Consider the following 19,469-nt stretch of genomic DNA (forward strand, 5'->3'; position numbering starts at 1 on the left):
CCACCCAGTCCCAACCTTGGGCTGGTTGCCCCCCACCAGCTCAGGCAGCCCAGGGCCCATCCAGCCTGGCCTTGGGCACCCCCAGGTAGTAGTTGATTTCACAGTTAACGAGGGATAAGTTTGTCCAAGCACGCGGGGAAACTCCAGGACCCCACCGCGGCCTTAACCCTGCTCCTGACGCCGCGCAGCACGACGAGAGGCAGAGCCATCCGTGCTGCCTCAGCCCCACCCCCAGGCTGCGCCGACCCGCTCCGGGCGGGCTGTGCCGCCACCGCCGCCCCTCGGGCCCGCCCCGCCCCGCCCCGCGCGGAGCGGCATTGCTCGGCGTGCTGCTGTCCCGGCGCCGCTCGGCTGCCTCCGAGGCCATGCGGCTTTTCTTTCCCGGCGCTGCCTGCGCGCTGCAGGCGGTCACGCTGCTGGTTCTGCTCGGCCCCCGTGAGTAGCGGCGGCGTGGGACGGGCGGGCCGCGGGGGCGATGCTCGTGACTGTGTCCCCGGCGCGGGGAGCGCTGCGCGTTGCGGGGCTGCGGCTCGTGGCGGCGGCGGGCCCTCGGCCGGGAAGTTGTGCGCCGCGCCGGGCTGGGCTCCGCTCGCTTCCCGCCCGCGCGGCTGTGGGCGCTGCGCTCCGTGTGGTGCGTGGCGAGAGCCGAGCTGCGCGGGCTGCACTGCCCGCCCTCGGGTGATGTCCTGGCGCCCAGCGGGTCCCGCTGCCTTCCAGCTCCGCTGTGGGGGCGGTGCGCTGTGCCGCGTTGCCCTGCTACGGCGGCACATCCGCTCAGCGACTGAGTCGCTTTCTCGAGCCCGGTTCGGGTGGCAGAGGACCGCGTTCAGGCGATAAACAAAGTACGCTCAGACAGAAGGCGAGATGCAGAAATCCCAGCTGTTAGTGCTGCCCTTTCTAAGGCTGGAATGCCCCATGCTGTACATCGCAGCTTTCCAAAGTAAAGATGGGAAGAAAAAAAAAGGAAGGGTACCAAAATTAACTCGAATGAAAGAACGTTACTGCGCTAATAAGAAAGCTTTTTTGAAAGGCTTTTTTAAAAATATATTTGTAATGTATGTACCGCCCTACTGGGATGCTGGGATCCCTGTGCTGTGCCAGGCTGCCACCTCTCCCCATACAGGTGGGCCTCGGCTGCCTTTGGCTCTCTGGTTCTGCCCCTGTGTGCTGTGGCTGCTCCCAGGGCAGGGCCCGGCTCACCAGCACAAGTCACTTGGACATACTCCTTCCATCACACCTTGTTGCGTGATCTCCACTATAATCTGCCCACAAAAACCATTCCCTTTTGAGGCTCCCTTCAATGCACCTGCAGAGGTACTGGCTGTAGGGCAGGACAAGGAGCCCTGCAGAAGTCCTTGTGTTTCACTGTGTTTGGGTGCACGTGGTTAGAACACAGCTGCATTTGGGTTGGCCTCCACTTATTCAGAAACTGAAGTTCGTGTTGGTTTCGGCAGCGGTTGCCATTCTTCACTAGGAGTGCTGCACGAGAAAGTGTGAAACTCAGCAAATGGTGTGGGTTACAAAACATGAAAGTGGCAGCAGGTATGTCCTCACTGGTGTCAAGCCTTTAGGGCCAACTGGTTATTTCCATATAAGGCTGTTCTTTTACTCTGCTAGAAAGTTTGTTTCTGTGTCAGGCCAATGGAAGAAACACCGAAATATTATGGTTTACAAAAATCCTTCCCACTTCTAGCTGGTTCCATGGACATCTTCCTTCCGAGTACTTAAGAGATGCTCACAAGCAGGAAGGAACTGACTTTTTACCTGGTCTAGTGGTAATTGGACAGGGGGGAATGGCTTAAACTAAAGAGAGATTTAAGGTAGGTGTTAGGAAAACAATTCTGTACTCAGAAGGCAGTGAGGCCCTGGCACAGCTGCCCACAGAGGTGTAGTGCCCCATCCCTGGATGTGCTCAAGGCCAGGCTGGATGGGGCTGTGGGCAGCTGAGCTGGTGGGAGGCAACCAGCTCACGGCAGGGGGTTGGGACTGGGACCCAACTGTAAGGTCCTTTTCAACTCAAACCACTCTGTGGTTGTGTGATCTTAGTGAGGAGACACAAGGCAGCCCACCCCATCCAGCGCATTCAAAAGGCAGCTACAGCACCTCCTGTGAGCCCACCTGCACAGAGCTGCTGGTGAGACCAGAAAAAAGCAGCAGTAGTGCCTCCAGGCCTGACAGTGAGTGTGGCGTTTTGGATGCAGTATGCCTCTGTACTTCGTTTGAATCCTTGCATGGCAGCAAGAGGTGTAGTTGTGTCTCAGACTCAAACTGACTGAAGCTGAGTATGTTACTTTGATCCCTGCTGTTTCCATAAGCATCTGCGTAATGGTTTCTTTTGCAAGACTGTAAGATGAATTTCACAACGCTGAGGCATGGCAACCTGTCCAAATTGCTGCAGAGATAATCCTGTGTGATCTCTGTGCCGGGCTCATGCAACAACCTCCTGTTAGCTCAAGGCCGCTTCAAAAATCGGTATCAAAATCCCTTGTTGAGTCAAGGGAAAAAGAAACACAGAGCGTCCGGATAGCAAGTCTTGGGATTTACAGCTTGTCAGTGTTGTCTGTTGCAATGGATCTAGGGCCGGTGGGTAGTTCATGTTTTAATCTCCAGAACTGGAGTTTCATCTGTTCCCAATGGAAGTCGGAGCATGCTGGGGGTGGTGGTGTTTCTGTTGCTGCTGTTACCGCTCCAGCTCTGTGACTTGTACACGTTTGGATTGATCAAAGGCTGCTGTGCCAGCACGGATCTTTGCAACAAGCTGTGCGCTGTCAGTGCTTCCCTACTTCGTTGTTGTTATATTTAAACAGAAGCAGAATGGCTTGGAGATAAACCTGCCTCCTTACCTGCTTTGCATCAAACTTGAAAAGGAAAGGTTCCCAGGCACAGTTGGGATGACTTTTGAAATGTCCACAAAATGAATATGTAAAGCTGTGCTTAGGAGAAAACATGAGTCCCATTCCAACATCTTTCTGGAGTGTTGGGTTTAGTTAAGCCTGGGTATAAAGCCTGAGAATGCTCAGAGATGTGCTTGTCTTCTCTGTGAGCAAGGAAGTGAGCAGACCAGCCCATTTCACACCAGGAACTGCCTGCCTCGTGCTGCTGTTGGTGTGTGGGTCTCCTGCCAGGCTGCACCTGCAGGGGGCTGCAATTCAGTGTGTGCCTTAGTTGCAGATCCCATTTCTAACGTTAAGGGCTTGTGGGAACTACCACTGTGTTGTTTTTTTTTTCAGGATACGGTGGAATTATGTCCACTTAGAATTACATCCTGTTTATTTTCAGTGCTCACATCTATCTCTGTATCTGAACTGGAAGTTGCCTTCCAGCTGTAAAGCTGGAGGAACTGGGTAGATTCTGCCCTTCTTGAAGTTTGTGTCTCCAAATTGTCTTCATATGCATCAGACCACCTTCAGAGAGGCCCTGAAAGTGCTTGGTGCAACCAGCTGTGCTGTGGTGTCTGACAGGAAGTATGCCTGCCTGCAGTGCACCCAACCCACCGCAGACACTGCTGTTTGTAGCTGCACCTGTGCTTGACCTTGAGGAGAAGGAGGCATGGAGCTGTCTGATGAAAAGGCTGCTTGTCCCTTTCTCTGTCCTTTTCTGGTATCTGGAGCTTCGCTGCGTTGTTGGAATCAGGCGCCTCCTTGGTTCAGTTCTGTTTCATCGTAAAGAATGGAACACAGAGATATTTTTTTCTCCGCTGAATCACAGTGCAAGCAAACATCAACAGATCTTCTCCACCCAGGATTTCACACCCCAGCCTCATCCTGTGGCCTCAAGAGCCATATCTGCTCATGCACAGTGCCTCCTCACTGCCATGGCTATGCAGAAGGGTGCAATGCTTCTCCCTCTGCTGTGACCCAGGATATCCTTCCAGTTTCCCTGGCTAAAGCCTCCTGGTCTCCCCAGCAACTGATGTACTACACATCTTGGATACTAAAACCACTGTTTGAGGATGGAGAGCAGTTTGGAAATGGTGGTGGTTTCAGATTCTTTCATTCTCACCTGTCCTGTTCACCTCCACACGTTCCGACATGGCATACCCTTTACACTACCCCTTATTAGGATGCTTTTATCTGCTGGAGTAACTGCACATTAACCAAACTAAGAAACTTAGCAGTTTTGGTTCAAAAAATATAATAATAAGTGTATCTTTGAAGCTGGGTGAGGTCTTGATCCTCTCTAACTTCTATGTTGTCCTCCAGGGAGCCCATTCCGCTGACTGAGCAGGAAAGGGCATTGCATGTTCTCATTTGTATTTACAAGCTTTATCAGTCTGAGCTCTTTCTTCAGAATATGATCAGAACTAAACAGTGCTGGACAAAGGTAGGATCCACAACTGATCTTCTTGCAGGTGTGTGAATGCCAGGCTTTGCATTCCGTGTGGTTTATGTTTACATCTTACTGCTGCTGTGCAGGACCAGGCCTGAGGACAGACTCATCAGACCTCTAATGCTCTTAACAGTATGATATCCACGTAGGGATGGAGCAAGCACTCCTCTGCCTGCAAAGGTCTTGCAGGAAAAGGTTTACACGAGAATTATCTTTCTTCTGCCGTAGATATTGTGGATCACATATAATTACTGAAGGATGGTGACTGATTTCTTCTTCTTACTCCTTTCAGTCTCCTTACATCTTGAGGAAGAAGAGAACTCTGTGTCAATGGGGAGGATAAAGCAGGGGATGGGAAGGAGTTCCAGTTCATGTGATGGTTGGATAGTGTGACCTTTGTCATTTGTGATGTGCTGAGAGCAGGCTGTTGTGGTACCGTGCTTGTATAGCACCGTATATGCCCACTGTACCTTAGTCATGTAGATGCTCAAAGTAGCATATTGCTATACTAACCTCTTTTTTTCTCTTCATGGAACTAAAAACATCTCAACTAAACTATTTTTCTTTTTTATTTTATTTTTTTTTTATTATTTTTAAGTTGGAAATGCCTTCGCAGAGGTGAACATCACCAGCACAACCTCTAATGTGACTTCACCCCCTGTGGTGCAAGGTAATACTCTGGCACTTCTTTTCCTGTGTTTCAGTAGTGCTGAGAAAAGCAATGCATATTACTGCATGGCTTAAACTGCCTGGCAATGGTTTAAGCTTTTACTGGTCCGTGAACAGTTGTAGTACAGGATGGAGGTGCTCTGACTGTCACATTGATTTGCTGACAACTGAAGATATCTAGGAGAAACTGGTGAACAGCATAAATCAAGTCAGTTCTCATGCCCTTAGGTACCTTGGAGCAACAGGATGTTACTTGTTGCTGGAGAGGTGGAACAAAATGAGAAAGCTTTATGTGTTGAAATAGAAATATCCGCCAGCATCACTTTACAGTTAAAAAGAGAACCAAGTAGAAAGCCTGCCAGGCTGTTATTTTAGTGCTGCTGAGAGAAAGGCAAGGCTCTTGTTCATTTGAATAGTCTTAATATCAAAATGGATTCCAGATTTCCTGTGCTTGAGCTTGTTGTTAAAGCACGTGTTTGTTTCGGTGTGATATCTTTTGACTGTATTAAGGTGCATGCCTTTAAGCAATGCATGAAGTTTAAGCCACCCATGCAGAAGGGGTTTTCCCTGAGTCACTTTTACTCTGTGTTCCTCTGCTCATCCCATTTTCCTTGGACAAGAAATGGGATGAATAGCCAATGACAACAAATAGCTCATTGACTCACTCTGTCATTGTACTGATTGCATCACTGACTCTCACCCAAATTCCAAGGTGTGCGTCTTCCTTTCACCTGTATGAGCATGCAGTCTGTGTCCAGATGTGTTCCCAAGGTTGCCGAAACAAGAACTCAGAACCTGAGGAAAACTCAGAGCTGTATAGCTAGAGTACTGGGCCAGGGTTGACAAGGTTTAGCCCCAGCTGTGTCTGTGGCTTATACAGATATAAAAAGCAAAATATCCAAGGAAGAATGTGTAATTGTAGAATCATAGACCATTTCTCAAAGTCAGTTACACCTGTAACTAAGTATCTCAGGTATCAGTATAAAAATTGTGGGTTTAGAGCTCAATTCTGGAGCTAGTTGGCAATAATTGTACTTCAAAAATATATATATTCTTCCTCTTTCCTCCCTCTCTTTTACAAATGTTGCATTGCTTCTTACATCTGAGCTTGTTTATAACCTGTGCAATTGCAAGGAGAGTTGGCAGAGCTGTTCTGGAGCAGACTATTTTAGCATTGAGAACAGAAGATCCCTCCAAAGGTGATACGCCTGCTGCTTGGCACTGCTATTCTTGTTGTCTTTTATGTTATGCTCTTTGTTTTCCAGCCGTGACGAAAAGCCGTAGAGCTCCTGCCAGGTTCATAACACCTGCAGTGTAGGAGGGTGCTGTAAGAGACCCATTACTTCAGAGGAAAGAATGATTGTGTGCATCTCCAGCGCAGAGCTGGAGGGAGGGATGTGACGGCAGTGGCTGTTGCAGGAGTGGGAGTTTCAGAGCAACCCCAGAGATCATTGCTAGGCAGTAAAGGCTGCTGGCCTTTAAGAAGTGTTGAAGAGGTTTACAGCAACAAGGACAATGAGAAATGAAAGTAGCATGAGTAGGAAAGCAAATACGAACAGTCTCTGGAAATAGGTGTGTTCACAGGAACCCTATTGTGTAGAGACAGCATGAGCCCACATAAAGCTTCTTCACAGGCTGTCATTCTATCCCTACATTGCAATGGTGAAATGTCACCAAAATGAGCCCAGTGCATAACTGAGATGCTGCAAAATGAAAGAAAAGGTTGAGAGACAGGAAATGAAACTGAAATGGGGGAATAAAAACTGGAAAAAATGTTTGAGTAGGTCAGGAGTCAGTGACAATGTGGTCGATACAACAGCTGGTTTAGCACACAGTGGAAGAGAGCAAGTAGGAAATACAGCTTTTCATAAAGTGTGGCTATGTTCTTCCTGCACTGAAGTCTGTGAGCATTTTGCAGGATAAATCTACGTGGATCGTGATGGAAATCTCTGCTTTATTCTCACTTAGAGCCTGCAAACATGGAGCATTGTGCTGTTGGTACTTTATAGTAACTTAAAGTGAATATGAATATTTCTTTTTTTGCTTTCTTTTGTTTCTTGAAGGGAATAGCACTTCATCCAGTCCCTCTCCTGTGCCATCCACACAATCTGCAGCAGGTACGTATGTTCATCTGCCTGTTATTATGAGCCTAGAAGCTAGCTCCAAAACTACCTCCAAACCATACTGAATTCTAAAGAAATATCCATGAGAAGTGGTTATTTGAGAAAGGCTTTTTCCTTTTGGGAGGTAGAGATGCAACATAAAATAATGCAAAGAGATGCCAATAGAATGTCGTAGAAGAACGAGAATCAAAAAATAAAGCTTCAGGAAATAATTCAAAAGAAGTGGGGTCATCATTAATGTCAATTCTTTCTCTCTTCTTCCATTTTTGTGGAATCCAGCTGAGTGTGTTGTTGTTTAAACAGTGCAGACCTGTTTAATCGTGTTTCACATTAAATAGATTTAGAGTATAATGAAAGCATTGGGGCTTGTGTTTCAACAATAAGACTGTTTCCTTTTAGCTAAAGTTCATGGCACCTTACACAGTAGAAACTAGTCTTTCTAGATCTCTTAGCACAGAACATTGCAGCTCGAGCAAGACATGAGCAACTGCTCTGGGACAATCTGTCATGGTTATTTTTGCATCGAGTATCTTACCTTCACAAGAAAAAACTACAGGTAAAAATGATTTCTCAAGGCAGTACTGCTGCAAATGTGATGCTCCGACATAAGTAATGTGTTTACAAAAAACATCTTTGTCGAAAGAAGAAACATCTTTATCACATCAGCTGGTAGAGGTTGAAAGTGGGGTTTTTGACCTGAGACACAAGCCTGCAGGTTATCCACCTGGATTTGCAGCTTTCCGCCCCTTGGCTATGTTGATGTGGGATTATTATTTAAAAATAAAAAAGGAAACATTTAAGAAAATGATTCTGTGGCAGAGCTTGTGCAGGCATATTTAACCACATCAGCAGAGGCTGGGTAAGAATTAATGTCGTGCAGTCATCCAGTCTGTGATGCACAGATAAAAGGTTGTTTTTGAGAGAAGAAAAACAGGTTCCATGCATGAATTGTGTCCCCTTTGTGCCAGAAGCCCTGTGAAAGCAGGGCAGGAGTGTCATGCCTACCCTAAGATACTTTGTGCATTTGTGGAGTTTTATGCTAATCCTACATCCCAGGTAAGTCATTGCATTTCCAGTACAGCTCTCACTTCGTGTCTCTGCCATATGCAGATAACCCGAGCTAACCTGATTTGCATGCAGTTCCATTAAAACTCTCATCAGTGCAGGAAAAAAAAACAACAACTTTGCAAAGACCTTTGTATAGCAAGGAAGTGGTGCAGTTTCTCATTCCATTGCCTGCAGTACGCACCAGTTTAGGCATGCCTTGCTTAGAAAGTGGAGAGATTTTGGTAATCCCCTTGTTGCCTTAAGGTCTTCCTCATGTGCAAAGTCCCTGTAAAACACAGGTGTTTAATACACCCCTCACTCCAGCCCTGACTATGGACTTCTGGCAGAGGTCTGATTTGTACTGTAAGAAGCCAGTACGCTACCAGCCTAACAGACAGTCTGCCTTGCTTCACCCGATTTACAGTTCACGTCCTTCTTTGCTTTTTTTGGCTTTTTGTTGTTAGAAACTTCACAGACATTAAGACAGTCCACACCCATTTTGATAATCCCTCTAGAATAAAGAGTGCCAGGTTTATTACTGGGTGCATATAGCTGGGTAATCTTGCTTAGTCTCTGCATTTCATGGCAAGAATGAAAATCGTATTCCATGGGAAGATAATTTTCTGTGAAAAGGATAGTGCTTATTTTATGAAGACATTCAATTATAATTACTTGTGTGCTCTCACAGTGCTTATGCAGTTTGAGAGGTTAGTTACACAAAGAGTATTGCATGGTGCTAAGAGTTATCATTACGCTGTATATGTAGCTCGAACGGCTATAAGATAGGTAAGGTACTTTACAAAAGAAGATAACTGTCTCTTAAAAATTGTCATAAACCTGATCTGTGCTCCCGGCTTGCATCCTTTGTAGGCAGACAAAATAACTCGTACAGCCTGGGTGTGTTTAGCATGACGTTCAATGAAGCACAGCTGGCCTTTTGGGGAAAAGTAATTAGGGAAATAAAAGATAAAAGGACAGATGTTCCTAGCAAATGTTCTTTCATCTTAACTCTGTTGGTGAAATAGTATGAGTAAGGTTTTTTAAAGACAAAGAAGAACAGATTGGAGCCCAATTCATCTCAACTTCCCAAACTTCCCACATGCCTCTGAAAACCTCCCACTGATGTTCTGAAATGACTGGCACTAAATATATCACAGAAGATAACTCTGTAGAAGATAACCAGATTTTGCTTTTAATACATGTTATATTACCAAGTGCTGTAATTTTATTAGCGATCCTTTTTTCCCTTCTTTATAATAAAGCGATGGGGAGAAAGTTATGTGCAAATTTGCTGAAATTCCTCATGACAGCTGCTTGGATGTATGTTTTTTTTGCTGACTTACATATTAAGATATTATTCTTAAGGGTTATTAAGACATTATTAATGCACAGGATAAATACCATCTTTGCACAGTATAATCTAGTAATGAGACCCCTGGACCCATCAGCCACTGTAATGCTCAGAAACATGGGCCGCTTTGATACTCAGCAATGGTGGTTCAAAAAACACAGCCAAATAATAAAAATAATAATTGCTTTAAAAAACCCCAACAAACTAAAAAGCCACCTGTGACTGGTTGGCAGTTGCATTCAGATTTGCCTTCTTTCTCTGGTTGATGTCTTTTTGTTACATAAAGAAGGTAGCTGCTAGGTATGATTTCATCTCATGACTGTAGATGGTTTCCAAATAGATTTCTATTTCCTACAATGAGGAACTATTGGATGTTTATGAATGGCTGTATGTTTGGGGAGTTTGCCTTCCAGTATTAAAATGTGCCCTGAACTTTATCTGATGTATCTTACACATGCTTCATAGAGGAACTGAATTTCCTAATTGTAACAAGGTAAGCACAGCATGGTCCTCCATCTGTCCCATCCAATGAATGTTCATTTCATGTTGACAACTAGAGCAAAGTACAAGGATAACATCAAAGAGGAAGATAAATCATATTTGCTGAGGGGGGGAGGGTATTGGGCTGTTTCAATAGTTTTAATGTTAAATAACCCAGAAAAGTGGCTTACAGGCCTCCCCTTTCTGAACGCTTACGTTGTCTCAGTGTTTGCTTTTTTGTGTTTTTGGCATCCATGCCTGTATTGTAAGTGGTGAAACCAAAGTCTTAGCAAGGACAGCATTCTATGTGTGGCTTCCTGCATTTTAGACCATGTTTACAGGAAGAATGTTCTTTGGAAGCATTTCTGATGTACAAAAAAACAAACTGAATATCAGGTTTGCTGCAGAACTGAGGTGAAACTGTCCTTTTTGCCAGCGCTCCAAGTTTTAGACAATTTCAGGAGAACATCGGTGTAATTGGATGTTTGAATCTGCATAATGAAAAGCCTCGATGGTGTCTAAAAATGAATCCAGATTGAACAGGGCTATAGAAATAACACAGCAGTAGACAATGCAAAGGGCCCTTTTTCACCATAGAATTATTTTATGTGAAGAAGCTGTTTGCCTTGTAATTATCTGCTTTGAGAGGTTTCGGTTGCATGAGATTTCACGTTTCTCATTAGTTCCTTTAAAAAAACAGGTAATTTGCTTATGATTATTCTAGCTGGCCGCCTTCTATTAATACTGCTAGTGTTTTGCTATAAATATCAATCTCTATTGTTGCTCTTGCATTTTGTCATCTGGTACTTCTATTCTGAACAGCTTGTTGCTTTAAGTGAGGAAGAAAGAGGAAGTGTTAGGTAAAAGCAGAATAAAAGTTAAAGATGTTCAATATCAACCAAACTTGTGAAACAACATTCCAGTCATCCACTTCAATATCAGCAAAAGCCTGCTACAAAATAAATGCTACAAGATAGCGGACTTCGTTTAGTTGAATTCTCACCATGAGTGGAAAAGATTTTGACTCTTGAGTTTAACATATATAAGTTTGAAATACACACAACCTTAATAAAAACACTGTCATTCAAAGGTAAATTCAATCAACTAAAATTAAATCACTGCAAAAATATTCTAAGTCAGAAGCGATTCTACAGACTTGGATAGTGTTACCAAAAGACTTGATACTTTTAGATTACTAAAGATACTAAAAATTACTAAATATGGTCCAGGTTATATCTAAGGCCTTTCCTTAAAGCTGCTCCTTAGCTTGAGCCCTAGAAATGGGAGTTAGGCCTTTCCAAAGGAAGAGGGCAGGGGAAGAGCTTGTGTGCAAACCTGGGAGTCCATGCAGTTATTTGTTTTCATTGCTCTGTCATTCTGTGTGGGTATGACAGCTGTTATGTTAGTGAGTTATGCCCTCGATTCATTGTCTGGTTTTCTGAATGATGTCAAATGCAAAATTTCCCAGGTACGCCCAGCAGTGCTGGCCATCCCAGCAGTGCCAGCCATTCCACCAGTGCCAGCCATCCCACCAGCCATCCCACCAGTACCAGCCATCCCACCAGCACCACTGCACGTGTCACCGTTCCTCCTCAGCCCGCTGAAACCAACCAGACAGGATCAACTACAGCTTCATCGGTCACATCATCACAAGTGAATGTTACAGTGACCACTTCTAAGATTTCTTTCACGTCTGTTACAGGTACGTTCACACTTCCACATGTTGGCACATTGTCCACTTCTATATACTAGTCTCATTTTACAGTAGGTGTAGTAAAGGGAATATATTTGCATGCTGAAAAGCAAGAGCAAGGTTTTTAGTTGGCCACAGTGATGTTCTTCTGTCACTCCACATACTTAATAAGGCTTCACTTAACCTGAGTGACCTGAAATATTTAAGAAAAAAATACAAATGTACAAGTAGCGTGGACTGGCAGCCACCAGCAAGGAGATCAATGGTGCTGGGAGAAAGCCTGTTCATTAAAAGTGTTGGCACTAGGCTTTTGAGTACCACTTCAGTACTTCTTCCATTCCCCCTTCTACAGTATATATGAACACATCTTTACTACTTCCTCTGTCTCAGCTGCCCTATGGCTTTAAAAGTGGCTGGCTTGGTAGTGAGGCTGAGCTGTTTGCCCCATTTGTAGCAGTGTAGTTACATTTATTCCTAATGGAGAATGGGTTATGACTGTGGATGGTTCACACTTCATGTATAAGTTGTCAGGTACGCTTTGACAATATTCTTGAGTACAAAAACAGTAACTGTAGAAATCAGTTTTTCCTTGCAAGTAAAACCTTACTAGGTAGGTCAGCAGAACTTTTAGTTGGCCACATAACTCCCCTTGTGGCAGGTACAAGCAGGCACAAACTGAGTCATCATGTGGCAGATGAAACCAGTTTTCACGTGGAAACTGACAGGTTTTATCTGAAGTTAATATTTATCTATGTCAGTATTTGCTCTTTGGGGGACACTTGTATTGGGCTATGGCTCTGAGCTCAGTCTAGCTACTTTTAGCTGCAGAATGAGGCTGCATGTCCATGAGACATACACTAGAGCAGCCAGCAACTCATCACCAAAAGTACTTCACTCCCAACGCTTAACTGTCCTGGCTGACGTGGTGGTTGTTGGACCCTCTATAGGCTGACCCACCGTGTTCATCTGAGGCAAAGAAGCTTCCTTTTAGGCTGGGTAATTTCAGGCCAAGTAAGTTAAAATGAAAGAGCTGAAAAACATGAGACCTGATGTAAAAGGGCAGCAGATGTGGAAGGAGGAGAGAACAGGGGAAAACAAGGGAAAGAGGAAGGTGGAAAGGAGAAGTGGTGATCACAGTCCTTCAGAGAGAGCAAGCAGATGGATCAGCTGCTCCCACATCACATTGTGGAACTTTAAAAAATGTTTGTGTACTTGGCTGTTACCTTGCCAGCTGATCTGTGTAAAATTTGTCCAGATGACACGTGAGTCATCTGGGGAGGGCAGGACACAAAGGAGTCCCTTGAAACAGATCCTGTAAAAACTGCCTCTTGTTTTCTTCTTTCAGCCACATCAAAATCTGAGACTGTCGTAGCCAAAGCCTCCAGATTTGACGTGGGCAGTTTTGTAGGTGGCATTGTGCTGACACTTTGCGTCCTAGTTATTCTCTACATTGGGTGCAAAACGTACCACTCGAGAAGAGGCATTCAGTACAGAACCATGTAAGTTTCAGAGGCGTTGTCCCTACACAATTTATGTGACTTTCTCAAGGGGAGTAAGGAGAATATTATTGTAACGTAAATCTATTTAAGAGATTTAACTATGATACTATCTTTTATCCCTCCAGTGTCTCCTCATTATTCTTATGTCTCTCTTCTGTGTGTTGTTTTTTTTTCCCCTGTGATCTAGTGTAGAATTATTATTTTTAGGAGCCCTTTGTCTGTCAGCTATTTCAAATGAAGTCACTGTGGTTATTACATGTGTTCTTCCTTCATTTTCCGGTTTGTTCAGTTTTCCTTCTCTCACCATACCCCCATTACAAGACTCAGCCTCCATCCATGCCAGCTGTGCCGGAGTCTCATGGATGATGCTTTCTTCTGTACTACAACTTTATAAAAGACTTGTCCCACAGCTGGGGTTCCTTTTAGGCCTTTGCTCTGCTCTGTGTGATACAAACTGGATTTTTTTCAAGGCTGGTACTTGCTTCAATAGCTTGATGCCAGAAGTATTTCTTACATGTGCATATATGCATTCTTTCATCCTAATTTGCTAGCACTGTAAATATTTCTGCCATCTTCTGTGCCCTTTGTGCACTGATTGTTTACAACAGTGTTTGTGAGATGTCCAGTATATTTGCTAAGCATCCAATTCTTCTGATACTTTTTCCTAGACACATTTGTCTGTTCACTCCTCGCCCTCACTCCAGCCCATAGCCTGTTGTTCCTGAGATTCAGATGACATTTTATTGGAACTCTTTTACCATCTCTTTCATATCACCTCTTACATACCTCCAAGTTCAAAAAGCCATTTCAAAGCCAGACGTGTCATATTCCACTTTCCCAAGCCACTACATTGAAACAATTCATTTTTTTCCCAAAAGCATGCAGCTGGCAATAGAGCCGTTATTCACATTTTTAGAGCTCAGTATTTGATTGTTACCAACGTGAACAGGGCAGCTGGTTTATTTCTAACATTTATTTTTTACTGGTATTTTGTTCCATGAAATTATATGCACTGAATATTATTCAAGCGCTCTAGAGAAGTTTGTAAAATCAGGTAGAATTCATTTAGCAGAATATAGACATCTGCACCTAAACTAGTTACATCATTTCTACCACCCTAAAGTACACACTTAAAATCTGCTAGATGAATCAGCCTGCCCACATACGTTTTTATTAAGCCATTGAGGGCAGCTAAGAGTGTTCCATAGAAAAGTACACGTGAAAAGGTATCGTTTGGCTCCCACCTACAGTCACTTGTTTGTTTTGTGTACACCAGTGACTTTGAGCCTTCTGTGAGCCGCAGCATGCTATGGAGTGTAGGTCCTACACAGCAGTTACAAACATGCTGACAGTAGGCTTTCTTTTCTTGGTTTTCTTTTCAAGATCCTTTAGAAGTTTTCTGTGAGCTTCAGGCAGCTACAGCCTGCAAGTGGAAAACCACACTTTTAAACATTTTCATATTGACTTCCAGAACTTATTTGCCATTTATACCCAGCTTTACTCAGTTTTCTTCCAAGCTTGCCTCCTTGTCCCAGCCTTCGTTTAAGCACTGGGAATTCTTAAAACTAAGTTGCTGTTCTTATCCAGTATCATCTGTCTCATTTGAAGCAGCTTCTTTTAACTGAGGTGATGTCCTCAGGCTCAGAGAGGCCTGCAGTGCCTGTACTAACATGTACTTGGCTCTTCTCAGCAAGATGGCCTTTGTTGACAGAATAACCCTCTCAGCAGCAATTAGGTGGCAGTGTATTGTACTGACTGATGATCGTATTGCAGAACAGTAATTACTGTGTTTCTATTACAGTGATGAACATGATGCCATCATTTAAAGAGACTTCAGGGAGGATGGTGGTGGAAACCCATCCTGTTACAGCTGTCTTAGCTTGCTTCTGGAAAACATTCTTCTCATGATTGCAGTCTCTCAGGCTGTTTGTAGGTGTGATCTGCAAAATTATGAGACTCTCCTGCATGTCCTGATTTTTATTTTTCATTTTGCATTATTTTTGATGAGAACAAGAAGAACTTGGCACTTTCTTTGAGAGGTTATTTTCTTTTTCCAATATTTGCAACCAAATTTACCACAGAAACCACATGTTAAGTTGTTTGAATCTGGACACACGAGCCTCTAAAGTAGGTAACTGCTAAACAGTAGACCACGTCATTAGGATTCTAAGTTAAGTTCAACTGTTTCTCACTTGTCCCCATAAATCCAGCACGTGCCGTCATGGGTACTGTAGGACAGGCTACCTTTGAGACCAACTGTAAGTTCTTGCAAGTAAAGTTTTTTTTTCAAATGTTTTGTATTAAATTGTATTTATTTTGAAGTTTGATGTGAACTTCAATTTAGAAACGTGAGGGCTTGATAGTAAAGGGGCAAGACTTGCTAACGGTATAGATGATAAGTACTGTGAAGTTCAGATATTAGCTCACCAGTGACTCGTAGAGACCTGCCTTCATAGGCTACGTGATGAAACTGGCTGCAGGAACCATGGACAGACTGGAGGTATCCATCCACAGCCCCTCACAGATACGAAAGTTATTGCTGTAGTTTTGTTTTCAGTTGAATGTGGCCATCTCTTTATTCGCGTTATTTTGTTTTTATTGTGAGGAAGCTGCATGCAACATTTTGCAGCACTTGGTAAGCATCGAAAGTTACACAGAGGAGTTGAAAATCTATAGGATATCATTTTAGAAGAACATAATCTGGATTTTTGCGTTTTTTTCCTACACAAAATTCTTCATAGGGCAACAGGGACTCCCTTAGAAAGCCATACCATTAAGGTCCAAGTATACCATTCCTGTGCAGGATGGTTGATGCTGCTTCCATGTCACTGTTGCATTTACACTGAAGTAAACTTCCTGCCTTCAGCAGATGATGGGCACATGATCTACACTGGTGTAGGGAAGAGCAGAATGAGAACCAGGAAAGGCTTCTCTGTAGCACCAAGGAATTGTTTGGGCCTGTTGAATCAGGGTCGGTGTGGTGGCACTTCCCCATCAGGCAGTGCACAGAAGGGAGGTGGTGACACCTGGGGAAGGTCACTAAGGGGCTGCTAACAGGCCTGTTAGTGGTGGAACGTCAGGCGCAGCAGAGCTACAGCTCTGGCACAGATGTATTGTTTTGTTTATTCCTACACGTGTGCTTTCCTACAGTATTACTATGCGTGTGTGAATCTTATTTTCCTTTTTCATACAGAGTAGTAAAGCTCTGTCTGAGGCACAAATAAGTCCAATAAATCATGACCTAAAGAAACACCAGCCATACACTTGAAATAGGGTTTGTATCCCTGTTCCGTATTGTACTGAGATTGAGGTAGGGAGGAGCAGTAACCTGAAATAATTTTTCCAGTTTTGTTTCACCGTGTGTGGTTATTTCTTTTTTTCTTCATTAATTGCCTTGTTTGGTGAATTTTTATTTCTTTTTAACTTGATGATTGTTCCATAGCATTGCAATTCTTTACCTTTGTAGAAATTAAGGAAATTCAGTGCAACCCCATTACTGGGATTGCCTCACCTCTGTTGTGCAGATGAATAAAGGAGGTTAAATCTTTGGAGTCAATGTGTCAGTTTCGATTGGACTTTTATTTTATGGGATGCTCTTATAAGTTCTTCCACCATTCCTACAGTCACAACAATGGAATAAAAGTGTTCACTCTGTACTTTCCAATGATGGAATACCAGAACTGTGACACTTTTGCCCAGCTCAACCGTGTAGCATACTTATATGTGGGTCATATTTTAGTTGCTAGGCTTTATTTATATGGTAAAGATTATTCAACGCCATTTATAATCCGAGCACCCACCAAGGATACTACAGCTGTTTGGTTTTAGGACTGCTTGTGCCTGATCAATGCTGTTCATGTTCCTCCCTTTCTATCAGGAATCCCTCTGGTGACGTGTCACAGAACTGCATTTACAGCGTCACACTTTAAGACCATCACCAGCAGTCAGCTGGTTTCACTCTCACACAACCCAGACACTCATTTTTAATTACTGAAATCCACATTTTATACTTCCATATTAAAAATGATTTCACTTGCTCCCTAATGCAATCTTGGGCTGTCATCCTCTGACTGCAGAACAGAGCCGCTTCAAGGCAGCCCAGAAATATTAGGATGCTCTATTTGGTTAAAAAAAGGGAGGTATTAAGCTGATCAGAATAACGGGATCTTCCATGATCCCTTCATAAGGCGGTATTTCATGTACCTTTTTGTTCAGAGACTCTTACAGACTCATGGCACTCTCTCTTTTTGCCCTGAAGGTCGTTCTTAACGTGCTTTACTGAAAAAGATACCAACATCAAAATGATGATTCCTTATAAATCAAATATTGCCAAAAGCAAAATAAGTAGAATGTCACCAGAGACTGAAAATTGCATAGATACTGACCTCTTGCATTAATTTAGTTGTGATAAAGAAGCAGATAAATAGGAACCAAAGCAGACCTCTGCAGAATATAAACTTGTTCTCTAGACGGCGCTCAACTGTTTAGTTCTAATAGGCAGCAATCTTAGAGGCAGGAAAGTTGCGTGAATGTCGGTATTTGCATTTGGTTGTTCACACACAGAGTGCAGATGCAGGACCGTTGATTCTTCACATTTATGCTTTATCTTGCATTAGAATGTAGTGTTTGTTTCACTACAGAGCACTTAGAAGACTGGCACGATGATTGTTCTCCAATGCCAGGACATTGCTGTGCTTCTAAGCATCAAAGCCAATAACTGAAAACTGGAACTCAGAAACCATGGTGTTGCACCCAGACAGCACTGAAATGGAAGATGCTTCTAAAGAGATAAAGTTACAAACAGGGTTCATAACAAAAGAAAAGCAACAAGTGATTATACAAATGGGATATTTTCCTATTATTATTGTTGCATATTTGACAATTGTCTAGACTACTCTTTGCTGGCAGATGAAGCTCTCCTCCAGATCACAGTGTAACTGAACTAATGCAGTGCTCTCCATAAGTACCAATATTTCATGTACCTGAGCTGGGTCACTTAGGACCAGCAAAAGAACTGAGGGTGCAGGTTTGGCCCACCTGCTATATGAAGCATGATACTGCATGCCCCAGGCTCCCTATGCAGTAGTTGCCACAACACAGTGTTAAAGGCAGATGAATGCTGTAATTCCACCTGGTCCTCCTCTTCTGATGTGCTGTGAGGGTGGGCTGGAAGACTGCAAAAACAAAGTCTTGAGAGGGTCTCACTATGATGTTACTAAACAACCGCTGATAGTCACGAGAAGCAGCAATATAAAGATCTTTCCTAGGCTGTGCTAATGTTGTTCCTTGGTATCTCACGTATGGCTGCTTCAGCAGATGAGAGCAGTGCTCCATTACAATGCCTGTTGTCCATCTTGATCATAGGATCATAGAGCAGTTTGCGTTGGAGTGGACCTTAAAGATCACCCAGTTCCAACCCCTGCTATGGGCTGGTTGCCTCCCACCAACTCAGGCTGCCCAGGGCCCATCCAACCTGGCCTTGGGCACCTCCAGGAACGGAGCATCCTCAGCTCTCTGGGCAGCTGTGCCAGGGCCTCACTGCCCTTTGAGTAAAGAATTTCTACCTAACACGTAGCCTAAACCTCCCTTGTTTTAGTTTTAAGCTATTCCCTCCTGTCCTGTCACTATCAGACTGTGTAAAAAGTCTCCCTCCTCCTTGTGAGTTCCCCTCAAGTACTGCAAGGGCACGATGAGGTCTCCCTGCAGAGCACAAACTGTGGGGTCAGCAGAGCTGTGCAGGAGGTGGGGCTGGAAGGGCTTTGGGCTGTGGGACGACCTGCACAACAGTGGTGGGACCTGCACTGCACTGCACAAATGACAACTCTTGAGCTTTCCCAGTAAAAGCTCTGGAAAAATGCTTTCAAAGAAGGAGATGAGTGCAGAACGAAGTAGGTTCACAAGTAAGAAATGACTCATCCTCTCCAAACGCTGCTGAACACTGTGCAGATTGCCTTCTCTATGGTTTAACATTTTCCTAGGGTTCTGTTTACAAAGTGCTACGGACTAATTTTACACAGCTTTCTCAGAATAGCGCTCAGAGCGTAACTGCGCAGTTGCACAGAATTACCAAGCGGGGCAACCACAGCCATCAAAGCAGGGAGGGGCAGAAAGCTGTAACCTAGATCGGCCTTCCTGCCAAAACTGGGTCAAGAAACTTTACCCAGTGCTTTCTAAATTAAGTTCTCCCACTTCTCACAATGGTGCCAAGTGCTACCGTGAGATGCCCGGGACTTTGAAAGCACACAGCAGGCTGGGCCAACATAGCAGGGCCTGAGATA

At 44.0% G+C, this 19,469-nt stretch overlaps 1 protein-coding gene across 1 annotated transcript; it reads left to right on the plus strand.

Moving 5' to 3' along the window:
- The first annotated feature begins 295 nt into the window (after positions 1–295).
- Positions 296–16,742, plus strand: TMEM123 (transmembrane protein 123). The gene is made up of 6 exons (XM_072326727.1): positions 296–435; positions 4,928–4,999; positions 7,062–7,115; positions 11,468–11,701; positions 13,038–13,191; positions 14,993–16,742. The coding sequence occupies exons 1-6, from the start codon at positions 366–368 to the stop codon at positions 15,015–15,017; spliced, it is 609 nt and encodes a 202-aa protein (XP_072182828.1). The 5' UTR covers positions 296–365; the 3' UTR covers positions 15,018–16,742.
- Positions 16,743–19,469: the final 2,727 nt, after the last annotated feature.

This window comes from Excalfactoria chinensis, chromosome 1 (assembly GCF_039878825.1).
Source record: "Excalfactoria chinensis isolate bCotChi1 chromosome 1, bCotChi1.hap2, whole genome shotgun sequence".
NCBI lineage: Eukaryota > Metazoa > Chordata > Aves > Galliformes > Phasianidae > Excalfactoria > Excalfactoria chinensis.

What these genes read in the sequence shown, in the direction of transcription:
- TMEM123 (XM_072326727.1), top strand. Translation starts at nt 366, where the DNA reads ATGCGGCTTTTCTTTCCCGGCGCTGCCTGCGCGCTGCAGGCGGTCACG. An exon ending in ATCCACACAATCTGCAGCAG is followed by an intron (nt 7,116 to 11,467) that starts GTACGTATGTTC and finishes AAAATTTCCCAG; the next exon opens with GTACGCCCAGCAGTGCTGGC. An exon ending in GGCATTCAGTACAGAACCAT is followed by an intron (nt 13,192 to 14,992) that starts GTAAGTTTCAGA and finishes TTTCTATTACAG; the next exon opens with TGATGAACATGATGCCATCA.